Below are 13,647 nucleotides of genomic sequence, written 5' to 3' on the forward strand. Positions count from 1 at the left end.
TGGAATCTCGCGTCAGCCTGACCCCACAAGGAGCTCTGGAGTGTAGGTAACATTACAGAGCCGTCTCACTCTAAGGCAAGAAGCTTGGCCTTTGGTACTTTTGTGTTAGTCTGTCATTGACTGTGTGCTGTCTCTGAAATGGAGCACATAACCTCCTGGGACTTTCTGGACAAAGTGACTCTCTTTGGCTAAGGGTAATTCTCTGAAAACTTCAACTGTGAGCTGTTAGCAACCCTCAGTTACAGTCAGTTCTTACAGATGGGTGCAGTCTGGTAGCAGGGATCTGGGCAAGGTATCAACCTTGTCTACATCAAGGGGCTCAAGCAATGACCTAGGGTTCCACCTCTCACCCTACTTCTGAGGTTTACTTCTTGGCTCCATTCTCAAATAGCATGGGGACAAGGTGACCACCAAAGGCCCTGAGCTCTCCTTATGTCTCCCATGCAGCATATAGAGAAGCCTGATTTCTCCAGGTGTTAAGTACTGAGTTTCCTGGATTAGCCCCACATGACTTCATGCTCACCTTGCTGTTGGAGATGGTGGTAGTGTCAGCTCTAATTAAACCTCAAGGATGTTTCCCCACAATGGGTTTATATTTCTAAAAGAGGGATGGATGCTGAATAGGCAAAAAACAGCAGTGATCCCCTGCTGGGCTCTGAACTCCTGTTTTAAGTCAGAAGGCAGGGAATAGCATGTGTGTGGCTGAAGGATGCTAAGTAGCACCACACCCTTGGGGTAGCAAAAGTGGGCTAGATCCCTGGGAGGAGGAAGTTTGGGAGGGAGCAGATGGGAAGGAATGAGAAATACACAAGGGGTAGCTCGTGGAGGGCCTCATGAACAGAGGAGTATCAACTTGATCCTGAGAATTGTGCGTTCGGCTTGAGGTTCATCTGAGTCTCTACAGTCCTTTTCTTATGCCATTCTTCCCCCAGGTGTCTGGTATCAACCCACCAATAAGGCTAGAGATTTTGGGCTCAATCCCAGCCAGTGCCAATATCAAAGGGACCCATTCAAAGGGCAGATTCCAAAGGATTCCAGGGAAAGAATCTGGTAGCAAGTTTGCTGGGCAGTGGTCCCATGAACTGGAGATGGGGAGGAGTCGGAGGGCATCACCTCTGACGTTTGAGGTCATTGTCCATCTAAAACAGATCTCAGTCCAAAGCTGGGTTGATGAGATGTTGACCAAGTCTGAGCAGTCAGTCCCAGATGGATTGGGATCAGAGTCAGCCCCATCTTGAGGGGAATATGTTGTTCTTTTTCAGGAAATTAAGATAGGAACCCAGCTATGGGGGTCAGACCAGCTCACAACAGAGAGAAACCGAAGATTACAGTTCTTCTCAGGGAGCAAGTGGGACTCCAACCCTCTCTCCATAGGGAGCTGAAGGTGCCAGGGGTCAGGAAGAGAGATATATTGGTTCAGGTTACTCTTGCTGCTGTAACAAATAACCTCCATCATTTCAGTACCCTCATATGAGTGTTTTCACCATTTGGATACTCAAGTTCCTTCTGTCGTGTAGGTCCATCATTCCCCAGCATCTGCATCCAGGCAGAAGAAGGGAAGAGGGAGAAAGCGCACCTGCTTCTTAACCTCCTTGCCTGAGAGAGACACAGATCACTTTTGCTCATACGCAATTGGGGAGAACCGGTCACATGACTTCATGTAGCTGCAAAGGTAGCTGGGAATTGTAGTTCCTGCTGGGCTGAAGGCCTCAGGGAGAACTCTTATATCACAGTAGGGGAGCTTGCATTTTGATGAGCAGTGGCCACCCCTGCCCTGGGAGCCTAGCAGACGCCCTATCAGAAAGAGGCTTCAGTGAGCCCAGCTGAGGGGTGGGATCATGTCTTTGCCCTGCTGACAAGCAGTTCTCTTGTATACAACTTGGCCCCTGAAATTGTCTGAACGGATTTGAGCACTTTCCAACCCAACAGACTGTGGAATTGGACTAAGGCGATAAGGACTCAGTGAAACGTGGAGCCTTGCAAAGTACACAGGGAAAATAAGCGAATGCATGAAATGACAATTTCCTGACAGTGGGACCTAGGTTCTGGGAACAGCTTCTGAGTACACAGGGTTTGCGATAAATCCGGTTTTTCTCCTGTAGCTTCTGTTTGTGCTCAGGTTGTGTTTGATCAACTCGATTTCTGTTTGGAATCAAGGACCTTCTCCTGCTCGCTTATTCCTGGCCTTCTCCTGGAGCCGTAGTGCCTCTTTGTAAGGCTGAATTCATAGCCCGAGGACATTCTCTCAGCAGCTCCTTGTAATGGTCTAAATATAGACACTTCACCTCAGGTGCAGAGCAAGCAGGGGAGAGACTGCTTTGCAGACTCCTTGCTGCGGCATCCTTGGTCGAGGGCTGGAGGACAGATTCCAGTCTGGGTCTCTCCACTTACTCTACGATCTTGACAAGTGACAAGGCCGTTAGCCCTGTTCCTTTATCTGTAAAACTGGAACAGCTGCCATGACAAAAATGGATGAGTCCAAAAGAGTGTGTAAAAAGTGCTGTGTCAGCGTTAGTGATCATGGCAGTGTCCATGGGTGGGTTAAAGCACAGACTCTGGAGCCAGCCCTCGAATCCTGATTCGCATCCAGGCTTTGCTGCTTTCTAACTTTGTGACTCAGGTAAGTTACCGCATGCACGCGTCTGCACCTAAGTCCTCATCTATACAATAAGATATTAACAGTACCTGCCTCATGGGGGTGTTGTGAGATCAGGGGAGCCAAGGTATGGGAAGACCTGAGCACCACCTCTGGCCTTTAGTTCCTGCTCAGTAAACCCTGGCAGACATTGCTGCTCCACGCATTCAGGCCTCTTGATTTTCTGCTCACTGTGTCTTGGTTCCTTTGGTCTCAACCCGCTGCAGCACCTTTTCCCCAGTCTCCATGGGTGTGGTTCTCACTCACCTTTTGAGGCTCAGCAACAATGCCCACTCCTCTGGGAAGCCTACCCTGATACCTGAGTGACAGTGTTACCAAACCAGGTTCGTTTTGCCCAACACGAAGCAGACCAAAACACTTAGATGCGGAGGCTTGCAGCAGAGACAGGGTTTATTCACAAGGCAGCCAAGTGAGGAGATGGAAGAATATGTCTCAGATATGCCTCCACAAGATCAAGGGGCTTGGGGTATTTAGGGGATAAGTAATGAAGAAGCATGGGAGCATGGGGAAAGGTGACTGAAAAAAGGTGTGGCGATTGTTGTTCTATATAGGTTTAACCAAGCTACGGGCTTCTGCAGGTTCAAAAAGGGAGGCTTAGCAGGATCTGATGGTGCAGTTTTCAGCCCTCTGAGGTCCAAAGGTCATGGAGCAGACACTGATGCATGCCCAGTTGGGGGATCATGGGCTTTATCCAGTCTAAACCAGCTCAGCTCAAACTAGACACAGCTGACTCCAAGTTTCTGGAGAACAACTCAGGCAAACATCTTATTGTTTAGACAACCTGCAAGTCCTTGATGAATGAAGGCAGGTGAAATGGATTGACTAATGATGACCCAGGGTTTTATTCAGGGTTGCCTGAATCCTAGTTGCTGTTGCCTCTTGCAGGCATGCAAGAGGGCAGAACTGCCTGATATCATCTTGAGGCATTTTCACCCCAGGTCTGAAGTTCCTGTAAATCACTCCTCTGCTGGGATGCTTGGGTACGTCCCCTCTCTTACCAGACATGGAACTCTTCAAGGGCAGGGAAGTTATCTTGGGTTATACTTGCTGCTATAACAAACAAGTACCAATATTTTAGTAGTTTAACACTTTCACATTTATTATTCGAGACCGGAACCAGGATGGTAGGAGTATCACATTATATTTTGAATGAATGAAAGGATGAACAAAGGAATGGTCAAAGGTCTCCTTAGGAAAAAAAAGATCTTTCTGGAACTTTGCCCCACTTGAAGAAGAGAGATTTCCCCAGCAGATCCCATGAACTCAGAGGGGAGGGTGGGAGTGAGTGTAGAAGGATAAGAGGGTCCGGGCTCCCAGTCTAGAAAGGCGGGAGGCAGAAGGAAGATAGCAACTTGCCTGGCGTTATCTAGACCAGGGGTCCCCAACCTCTGGGATCTAATGCCTGATGATTGAGGTGGAGATGATGTAATAATAATACTAGAAATAACAGCGCACAATATATGCAAAGCACTTGACATCCCAAAACAACCCTCCCTACACTGGTCCATGGGAAGCTTCTCTTCCATAAAACTGGTCCCTGGTGCCAAAAATGTTGGGGACTGCTGATAGATGCTCTTAACTGCTCTTAACTGCTGTGCTGTGTGGAGCTGGAGTTTCAGGCCTGGGCCCATTGTGCTATTTACATATCTGAGAGGAAAGTTGATTTTTCAGGACACTGGGTCATATGTGACATATTTGTGCCTTTGCTCAAAGTATCTGGATACTGATACTGTTTCAGCATCACCTGGGTCAAATGCAGGCTCTCAGGCCCAGATTAGCCCTCCTAAGTCAGAACTTCCGGAGTCCAGTAGTCTCTTTTGACAAGCCCTTCAAGTGGTTCCGAGTGTGAAGCTCTAGTCTCCAACACGTTGCTTCCTTCCAGAGAGCTCCGTACATGCCTGTTCTAGGGCTGGCTCCTGTCTCCCACTCCTCCCTCCCTCAGCTGCATGCTCCATGCTTATTTAGACACTCCACACCCCATGTCCTACAGATGACACTAATCCTATGAAACACCATTTTTATGACCACACAGTAGCTGCCCTGGATCCAGTCAATTGTCTGCACCCCAGTGCTCCTAGTAGACTCTGCCCACCTGGACTGCAGACTTCTCAAGGCTCTGAGTGTTCGTCTTGGAAACCAGGCTCCCAGGTCCTCCCAGCTGCCATCTCACACTTCTGTGATTTACATGTGCAGGTGTGAGGGGCAGCACCCGTTAGAAATATACACCAGGCGGGTTTTACTTTTGCACCATAAAAATGGATACTTCTGCCATCCATAAAGGCTTATTTATTGCTAAGAGTTCATTATATATGCATGAAAAACCAACTAATTTAACTCTCTGGCAGTAACTACCTGCCTGAGGCTGGATACAGGATTGGAATTCAGGGTTAAATGGGGGCAGCTAAGATGAGCTTGAGAGACTTGGACCTACAGCCGGATGCTAAGAGTTGGGAGGTGTAAGGCATGTTTCCAATCCTGGCCTGGCAAGTCTAGGGGTATGACTGTAGGTAAGTCTAGCCTTGCTCAGCCTCAGTTTCTCACCTGCAAAACAGGGACAATCATATCTACTGCCTGAAATTATTTTAGCAATTAAAATAATACACTATTTCATCAAATCAAAGCTGCTGACCCCTAAATGTACTATGCACTTTTATGCATCACTAAAAAGGAAAAAAAGTGCTGCCAACTAAAGTGGATTCTATGCTTTTTAATCACTTAGAATTTTTATTTTATGCTTATTGAAAGAGTTCTTTTATATTCATTTAGACATAGATTCTGTGAAGGCTGGCGTACTTTAAAAGGAAAATACAAGCAAAATAAATTGGTGAAGGTATACCTAAAACTTTTCTACAGAGTTTAATTTATCTGGATTGAAGTATTTTTCCACATAATCTTGTCTTTTGTGCTGGTGAGAGGGTTCCCATGCAGCAATTTTTGGAAGAGTGCTCTCAGCTCTGCCCCCAGGATTTTTTTCCAAGCTTCCCATTCTGCAAATTTTGATGCTAGAATTTTTAGAATTTATTAGGAAGTATTGAGGGAAGGTTTGCAGACAACCAGGACTCATGTTCCTGTATTAAATAGCTCTGTAGAAACAGAAACTAGAGGATACATATCTGAGGGGTACAGAGAGAGAGATACTGATTTATTAGAGGAAATGGCCCATTTGGCTATGGAGGTTGAGAGGTCCTATTTGCAAGGTGAAGAATCAGGAATCTGGTCCAAGTCTCAAGGCTTAAGAATTGGGGGGCTGAGGTTTAAGTCCCAGCCTGAGTCCAAAAGCCCAAGAACCAGGAGCACCCATGTCCCAAGGCAGAAGAGGATGGATTTCATGGCTCAAGGAGGGAGTAAATCCAGTCTCCCTCTGCCTTTTTGTTCTGTTCACACCCTCAGCACACTGGATGATGCCCACCCGCATTGAAGAGGATAATCTCTGCTCAGTCTGTTTGTTCTAACTTGAATTTCTACTGGAGATACCCTCACAGACCCACACAGGAATAATGTGCTACCGAGTATCTGGGCATCCCTCATCCCAGTCAAATTGGCACATGAAATGAACCATCACAGTCTGGAAATAGTTTGTTGAAGGAAATGTGGGTCTTGCCCTTGTGCCATGGGAATCCCCAGCAAGTTTAGTCATGTACAGCCACAACCACACCTCGATGCCTACCTTGCCTGGCTGCTGCTGGACACACCCCCATTTCAGAGATGTTAGAGTGGGACAAGAAGATGCATCTAGACTCAGTCAAATGTGATAGATTAACATGCTGCTCAATGAGTCTGGCATATGAGAATGCAGAGGAAATTAACATTTGCTGCATGCCTTCTATGTACCAGATGTATTAGTTAGCTCAGGCTGCTGTAACAGATACCGGAGAGTGGGTGGCTTACACAGCAGAAATTCACTTTTTCCACCTAGAGACTAGAAGTCTGAGGTTGGTGTCAGTAGGGCTGGTTTCTTCTGCGGCTTTTCTCTTTGGCTTGTAGATGGGTAACTTCGGTAACTTCACAGTCTTTCCTCTGTGACACTAGCCGTGTTGGATTAGGGTCCACCCTAATGACCACATTTTAGCTTAATCACCTTCCCTACCACCAAAGGCATTCACATTTGGAGGTCCTGGGGCTTAGGGTTTCAACATAGGAATTTGGTGTGGGGGACAGTCAGCCCCTAACACAGGCCCAGCGTGGCTACTTTGTAAACAGGATCCCCCTTCAGCTATGTGGTGATCAAACTGGGCCTTTATCTGCATCTTACTGATTAAGAAACCCAGGCTCTGAAAGATTATATGTCAAAAATCGCATAGCTGGTAGGGGGAAGATTTGACTTTCACAGCCAGGAGAGGCCTGTACTATGCCTTTCTTGCAAATTTTTCCTGTCAAGCTGTGCTTTATGGAGCCTAAGGGCATGTCAGGTAGGGCCACCTACCCACCCCCTTCTCCCCTTGAAGCTGCAGGTTAAGAGTGGGATGTCTGACTTCATGCTTGCCCCCACCCCATTATTAATTATAGCTCTTCCAGTATCTTACTGGGCTCCCTTATGAATTTTTATTTGAAGAAAGGGTGGTTGAGCAGAGAAATTTGAGTATTCCTATACTACATCATGTGTTAGTTTCCCAGGGCTGCTGGAGAAATGGCCACGATTCGGTGGTCTAAGACAACAGAAATTTATTCACTGAGTTTTGCAGGTTCAGATGTCTGAAATCAGGGTGTCAGCAGGGCTGTGCTCCCTCTGCAGGCTCCAGGAGTGGATCCTCTCTTGCTTCTTCCCAGCTTCTGGTGGTTACCAGCATCCCTTGGCTTGTGAGTACATCCCCCCAATCTGTCTCCACTGTTACATGGTCATCTTCCTCTATGTGTATGGGTCTAGGCCAATTCATGTTGAATTTAGGGTCTGTCTTAACCCAGGATGACCTTACTTTAATGACATCTGCAACAATCCTGTTTTAAAATAAGGTCACATTCACAGGTCACCTGGGGCTAGTACTTCAACATATCCTTAGGGGGAACACACTGTGAATAGTAATATATTGGCCTGGGTAAGGAGGAGAGCATGTGTTAGAGTGGAAGCTGATGTCACAGATGTGGGACCTGCAGGCAGAGCCTAAAGATGATGCATGAAGCTGTGAGTGGTTGCAGGGGTCAGGTTGATGGAGTGGGGTGCAAGGGATAAAATGGGCTGGCTTCACTCTTGGGGGGCTTCCCTTGTGGCTCAGCTGGTAAAGAATCTGCCTGCAATGTGGGAGATGTGGGTTCAATCCCTGGGTTAGGAAGATCCCCTAGAGAAGGGAAAGGCTACCCTCTCCAGTATTCTGGCCTGGAGAATTCCATAGGCTGTATAGTCCATGGGGTCGCAAAGAGTCAGACACAACTGAGCGACTTCCTCTCACTCACTCACTCACTCTTGGGAGGAACATGTATAACCCACCTGCCATTTAGTGAGCTTGCTGGATCCGAACTGTGCTGTGCTCACTCCTCTGTCCCATTCACTTGCTCCACATCCCCCAAACCCCAACATTTGACAGGGAGATGGCAGGGCGGATGATGGCTGGTAAACACCGGGACCACCCTCTCACTTTTCTCCTTACTGATGAGGCAGAAGTCTTTGAAGACAGCAGGGGGCTCTGCTTTGAATCTGAGGCATCAGAGTTTAATTCTTTTATAATCCTTGGTGGGGAGCTTCCAAAAATACCTTATCCTTAAGCAGTTTTCATTATGGATGTTAGTTGCTCAAACCTTGACTAATTCAGGTTAATTTAGATCCCAGTGGAGTTTTTTTTTCTTTTTTTTCTCGTGGCATCCTCTGATGTCAGGCCAAACAGAAATCCACATAGAGGATGTGAGCCCACACTCCTCCTGGCATTATATCAGAACAGCCCTGGGAGGGTATTAATAGCCCGGAGTCATGGTATGAATGGTTATTTATATGTGGAGATGATGGCTAAAGTACACCCTCCAGTAATTATTCACAATTAACAAGCACTTGAGTAAATGAACAAAATCTGTTCTTAATCCATTGAGGCAGCAATTCTTTATCGGGAACTCATGTACCTGAAACTTCTGGTTAACTAGCCCTCTCACACAGCTCCAGAACAAAGCTAATTAGAGATTATAATCATGACCTTCAGGCTCCTTCCAGAGCCTGAAGGGTACTTGAGTCATCAATAAAATATAATGTGTTTGGTAGAGTTTCAGTTGACAAGCGTAATAGAGTTGAAAGCCGGTGCTCTATACATACCTGTTAACTCTAACTAGAAAAGTGAGAGCAGTTCTTGTATAGCCAGCTCTCACCATGTGAGACTGTATAGCTGTATAGCTCTTGGGGTCGCAAAGAGTCGGACACGACTGAGCGACTTTCACTTCACTTCACTTCACAGGGTTCTATGGGGCTTCCCTGTAGCTCAGATGGTAAAGAATCTGCCTGCAATGCAGGAGACCCCGGTTTGATCCCTGAGTTGGGAAGATGCCCTGGAGAAGGGAATGGCTACCCACTCCAGTATTCTTACCTGGTGAATCCCATGAACAGAGGAGCCTGGCCGGTTACAGTCCACAGAGTCGTAAGAAGTTGGACACGACTGAGTGACTGACACTTTCATTTCACTTTCATGTGGTTCTTCGTGGAGGGGATTCCAGCTCTGGGGTGTCCCAGTGTATCTTTGGCAAACAGTAGGAACCAGTCTCATCTCCCTGCTTGTCTCTTCTAAGCTGTTGTCCCTGACTCAAGTTCCTATGATAATGCAGTTTATGGAGAGTCTATAATGTCTGAGCTGGAAGAAACCTTCAAGAGGATCCTGCTAAATTATTATATTTTATATACATGAGCAGGCTGAGCCCAGAGGGACTGAGTGACGTGCTCATCTTTGCCTTTGTCTCCTAGGCCTATGTTCTAGGAGACCTGATCATGGTATACTTCGAATTGGCCAAACTCATTCCCACCACAGGACCTTTGCACAGGATATTTTCTTCATCTGGAATGTTCTTTCCCCAGGTGGTTTCTTACCTAACCTTCATTTTATTTATATTTGTGTTCAAATATCACCCCTTCAGAGAGGCTTTCCCAACCGTCATGTCTAAAATATTTCTTTGTGCTGCTTTAGTGTTGTGAAGACCATTTAATACTTCCTTATTATTATTCCTCTGGAATCAGGCTAGGTTCAAATCCTGAGTAATGTCAGATTGAAGAACGCTAAGAAATAAGTAAATGAAAAGTTCCTACATTGCATAGGAATGGGATACATGCAGTGAGATGGGATCCTGGACCAGACAAAGGACATTAATGGGAAAATTGGTGAAAACCAAATAAGGCCTGCAGATTACTGAATTGTATTAGATCAATGTAATTTTTTGGTTCTGATCATTACACTATGATTGTGTAAGTTCTTAACATAAGGGAAAGCTGGGTAAAGGGTACGCAGAACTAGCCAATTATATTACTGCAAATTTTTAAAGTCTAAGATCATTTCAAATTCAGAGCTAAAAATAATTTACTATATGAATAAGAAGGGGAAATAATAGATTATTCAGTCAATGATGGGAGGACTATTAGCTAGCCATTTGGAGAGATATATAATTTTTTATATATATATGTTTTATTTGTAAATATATAATTCATACCATAAACCAAAATAAATTCCTTGTGGATTAAATATTCCTAAGCAACCAAGATAGAAAGTTACATATTCTCTTGAAGACAAAAATAAGAGAAATTAAGGTTAGATGAAGCAGTGTTGGAAAATGAATATGTCATTTATGCACAATGATTAGAAATCAATTAATATCTATGGTTACTACTTTAATTAATATTTATAGTTTAGCATCTTTATGTTAATATCTATTTTTGTAAAAATAAGTTGTTATCCATACCTTTCTAATGATCTACTTAGGGATAGCTTGCTCACTTTTCAGGTGAAAAGTCAGACAGACTTGGTTTCAAATTTAGACTGCACTGCAAGCTACTGAGTCTGTATTTAGACATTAATTACATTAATATGTGTTGAGTGACCAGTCATGGTGCTAGGATTCCTATTCTGTTTTAGCTTTTAATTAATTCACTTGTAAAACTAGAGATTGGGCTTCCCAGGTGGCGCTAGTGGTAAAGAATTCGCCCACCAGTGCAAGAGACATAAGAGGCATGAGTTCGATTGTAGGGTTGGGAAGATCCCCTGGAGGAGGACATGGCAACCCACTCCAGTATTTTTGCCTGGAGAATCCCATGAACAAGGAGCCTGGTGGGCCACAGTCCACAGGGTCACACACAGAGCTGGACACGACTAAAGTGATTTAGCATGCAAATTAGAGATTACAGTGTCTGTTTCCTAGCATTGTTGAGAGGTAATGAAGATGGCAAACCAAAGTTTTTGGATCAAAGCCTGGTATATTTTAGGTGCTCATTCAATATTGGTGCTTCCTACATCCATCGGTTAGGCACTACTTCACTTGTAAGTAAGTGACCACACACAATTGCCTGAATTATAAAAAATATCATTCAAGAGTATAATGTCTTGGTTAGGAAAACACAGTCCTGGAATCAGACTAGGTTCAAATTGTAGCTCTTCTGCATGTGAGCTCTGTGGCCCTGAACTGGTTACTGAAGTTTTCTGTGCTTCAGTTCCCCATCTATGAATTATGGATAGGAAGAGGATCTACCTAGTAAGGATGTTATGAAGACTAAATGAGTTAAGATTTGAAGTGCATTTGGAACAATACCCATAGCAAAGCATAATAAGTACCATATAACGTTTGTTAAACAGAAAGTTTTCAAAATAGATCATGGGAGCAAAAATCACTTTCCTCTCTGTACTGAGACTGGAAAAGAGTGCTATCATTTTTAGCTCCGTTAAGGCCTGACCAGCTCCTGGGAATCAGTCCAAGCCTTTTGCCCTGGGCCCAGAGATGCAAAGCCTCATTCACAGCAAAGCAATGAGCTTGTGAGGGGAGAGGGCGGGAGGAAGTTCTGCAATCACATTAAAATTGTAGCAAATACAAGGAAATGATTTCAGACAGATTTGCTAATGAATTATTAACCTTAACACTTGTGACAGCGTATCTGCAGAGTAAATTATGTTGGTCTAAATAATCTAGATTTACTTACAACCAAGAAGGAAATAAGAAACTACTCTTCAGTTGTAGAAAAACAGTTCCCCAGAGATCATGAAGTGTTTCACAAAGATGCTAACAGATTGCTTTCCCATGGAGAAGAGAGATTGCCCAAGAGCAAGAAAGTTCACAGGGAGCTCCAGGGACATGCGTGATCCAGACCCAAGATTGATATTCAGCTGGTTCCCCGGGTACAGCAAACCTCCCAGGGTCTGTTCTGATTGCTCCTGCCCATGCCATATTTGCTGCTTAGTATTTTAAATATCAAATTAGTATTTTTAGTATCATTTCTGTTTGGGACTATGGTTACTTGATTATGAGGCTGTTTGCATGCACTGGCAGATAATCAGTTGAGATCCAAGAGACACCAAAAGTATAATTTGTCTGCTTTGTCAGGTTCCCTCCCGAGAGCGCTGGTTGCCAGGTAACCACTCAGTTTCTGAACTTTGACCCAAGTCGGTGGCCATATCTTAACTTTTTCTTTCTTCTTTGCGCAGTTCATTCAGACATGAATACATGTTTAACTGAACTTTGTAAGAAATTCAGACTTAGTGCCAGGTCACTTCCCTAAGCAATAAAGATATGATACTGTCCCTGCCTTTTAAAAAAGTACAGAGGGAAAGATAACTAAATCACACACACACAAGATGGGATCAAGATTCAGAATTTGGGGAGCATAGAGAAGGCAGTGTGAAAAATAGAGCTGGCTCTCTTTGTAATTATGAAAGGAGAGTGAAAAGGATGGACCAGGAAAAGCAGATCTTTAAAGTATGGGGGTCTGAAGCAAAGAGAAAGGGCAGAAGTAGCAAAAAATAAGTCTTTGAAGAATCTGTGCTTTATGAACAGAGAGTGACACCAGGAGATGTGTTAGAGATCTAAGCAACTGTCATCTTCTCAATCTCCCACAAGACATGTTTAGATAAGGCGAGTTTAATAAAGGAAGTGTTTACAGGGGGAGGGTAGAGTTTAGGGAAACTGACAAGAGCGCTGTGGGGACCCCTTCCGACCCCAGGCTGGAAGGAACGAGGGAATGAAGTGATGACCGGAACTTGGGGGCGGGGTCCAGCTCATCATAGGCTGGGTTTGATTTGACTTTATTTAAAAAACAAAAACAAAACCCCATTCTTGAGACTTTGTCTGGTGGTTCAGTGGTTAAGAATCCACCTTGCAATGCTGGGGACTTGGGTTCAATTCCTGGTTGGGGAACTAAGATCCCACATGCCATGGAGCAACCAAGCCCACAGGCCACACCTACAGAGCCTGTGAGTGCTGCCACAAAGGATCCTGCGTGCCATAACTAAGTCCCAATGCAGCAAATAAATAAATACTAAAGAAAACAAAGAAACCCATCCTCAGAATTAGTGGCTGATGGTAATTGGTGTATAAATACCCCAGTTCTTTCTCCCCTCAGATGGAATGTTGCTGACACGTGGGTTCCCAGTGGAGCTGGGAGCTTAAATCCACATAGCAGGTGGCTTGGTAATGTACCCTTTAGTGGCAAAAAGGGAAAACAAGGCTTAAATCCTTAGAGAGGGGAGAACACTGGGGAGGACTGCCAGATAGGAGTTGTGGCTTTGAGCAGAAGGATGCAGCCAAGTTGCAGTCCCCCGGGAGTGAGGGAGCTGGGGAAATGATGATCATAATACCCCAATCGTGTGCCCCAATATTTGAATCTCTTTTCCTGGGGGCACTCTCTGAAGCCAGAGAAGGCAGCTCTGCGAATAGAGTAGGACAAAGCACCGGGGAATAACCATTGTTCAGGGTGGTCTCCACTTCCTGGAATTCACACCCTTGTACGTTCCCCACTCATTAAATGAGAGCTGGACTTATCGAATTACTTCTAATGACAGAACATGGCAGAAGTGATGGACAGTCCTAAGAGGAGGCTGTAATGTGACTGT

The 13,647-nt window shown here is 44.9% G+C and overlaps 1 protein-coding gene across 14 annotated transcripts in view; it reads left to right on the plus strand.

The window, feature by feature from the left end:
- LOC112578702 overlaps positions 1 to 13,647 on the plus strand; it is a 22,273-nt gene continuing 8,626 nt past the window's right edge. For 2 of the 14 annotated variants that reach the window (XM_044927627.1, XR_006544358.1), the window contains exons 1-2: positions 3,452 to 3,636; positions 7,339 to 7,453. In XM_044927627.1, the coding sequence (XP_044783562.1) occupies positions 3,482 to 3,636; positions 7,339 to 7,453 (270 nt within the window). In that variant the 5' untranslated portion in view covers positions 3,452 to 3,481. Of the gene's footprint in view, positions 2,621 to 2,652; positions 3,637 to 7,338; positions 7,454 to 9,527; positions 9,639 to 13,647 lie in introns of those variants that run through there. The other 12 variants (XR_006544363.1, XM_044927624.1, XM_044927626.1 and 9 more) reach the window with 12 other exon arrangements.

The sequence above is a fragment of the Bubalus bubalis genome, chromosome 14, assembly GCF_019923935.1.
Source record: "Bubalus bubalis isolate 160015118507 breed Murrah chromosome 14, NDDB_SH_1, whole genome shotgun sequence".
Lineage (NCBI taxonomy): Eukaryota > Metazoa > Chordata > Mammalia > Artiodactyla > Bovidae > Bubalus > Bubalus bubalis.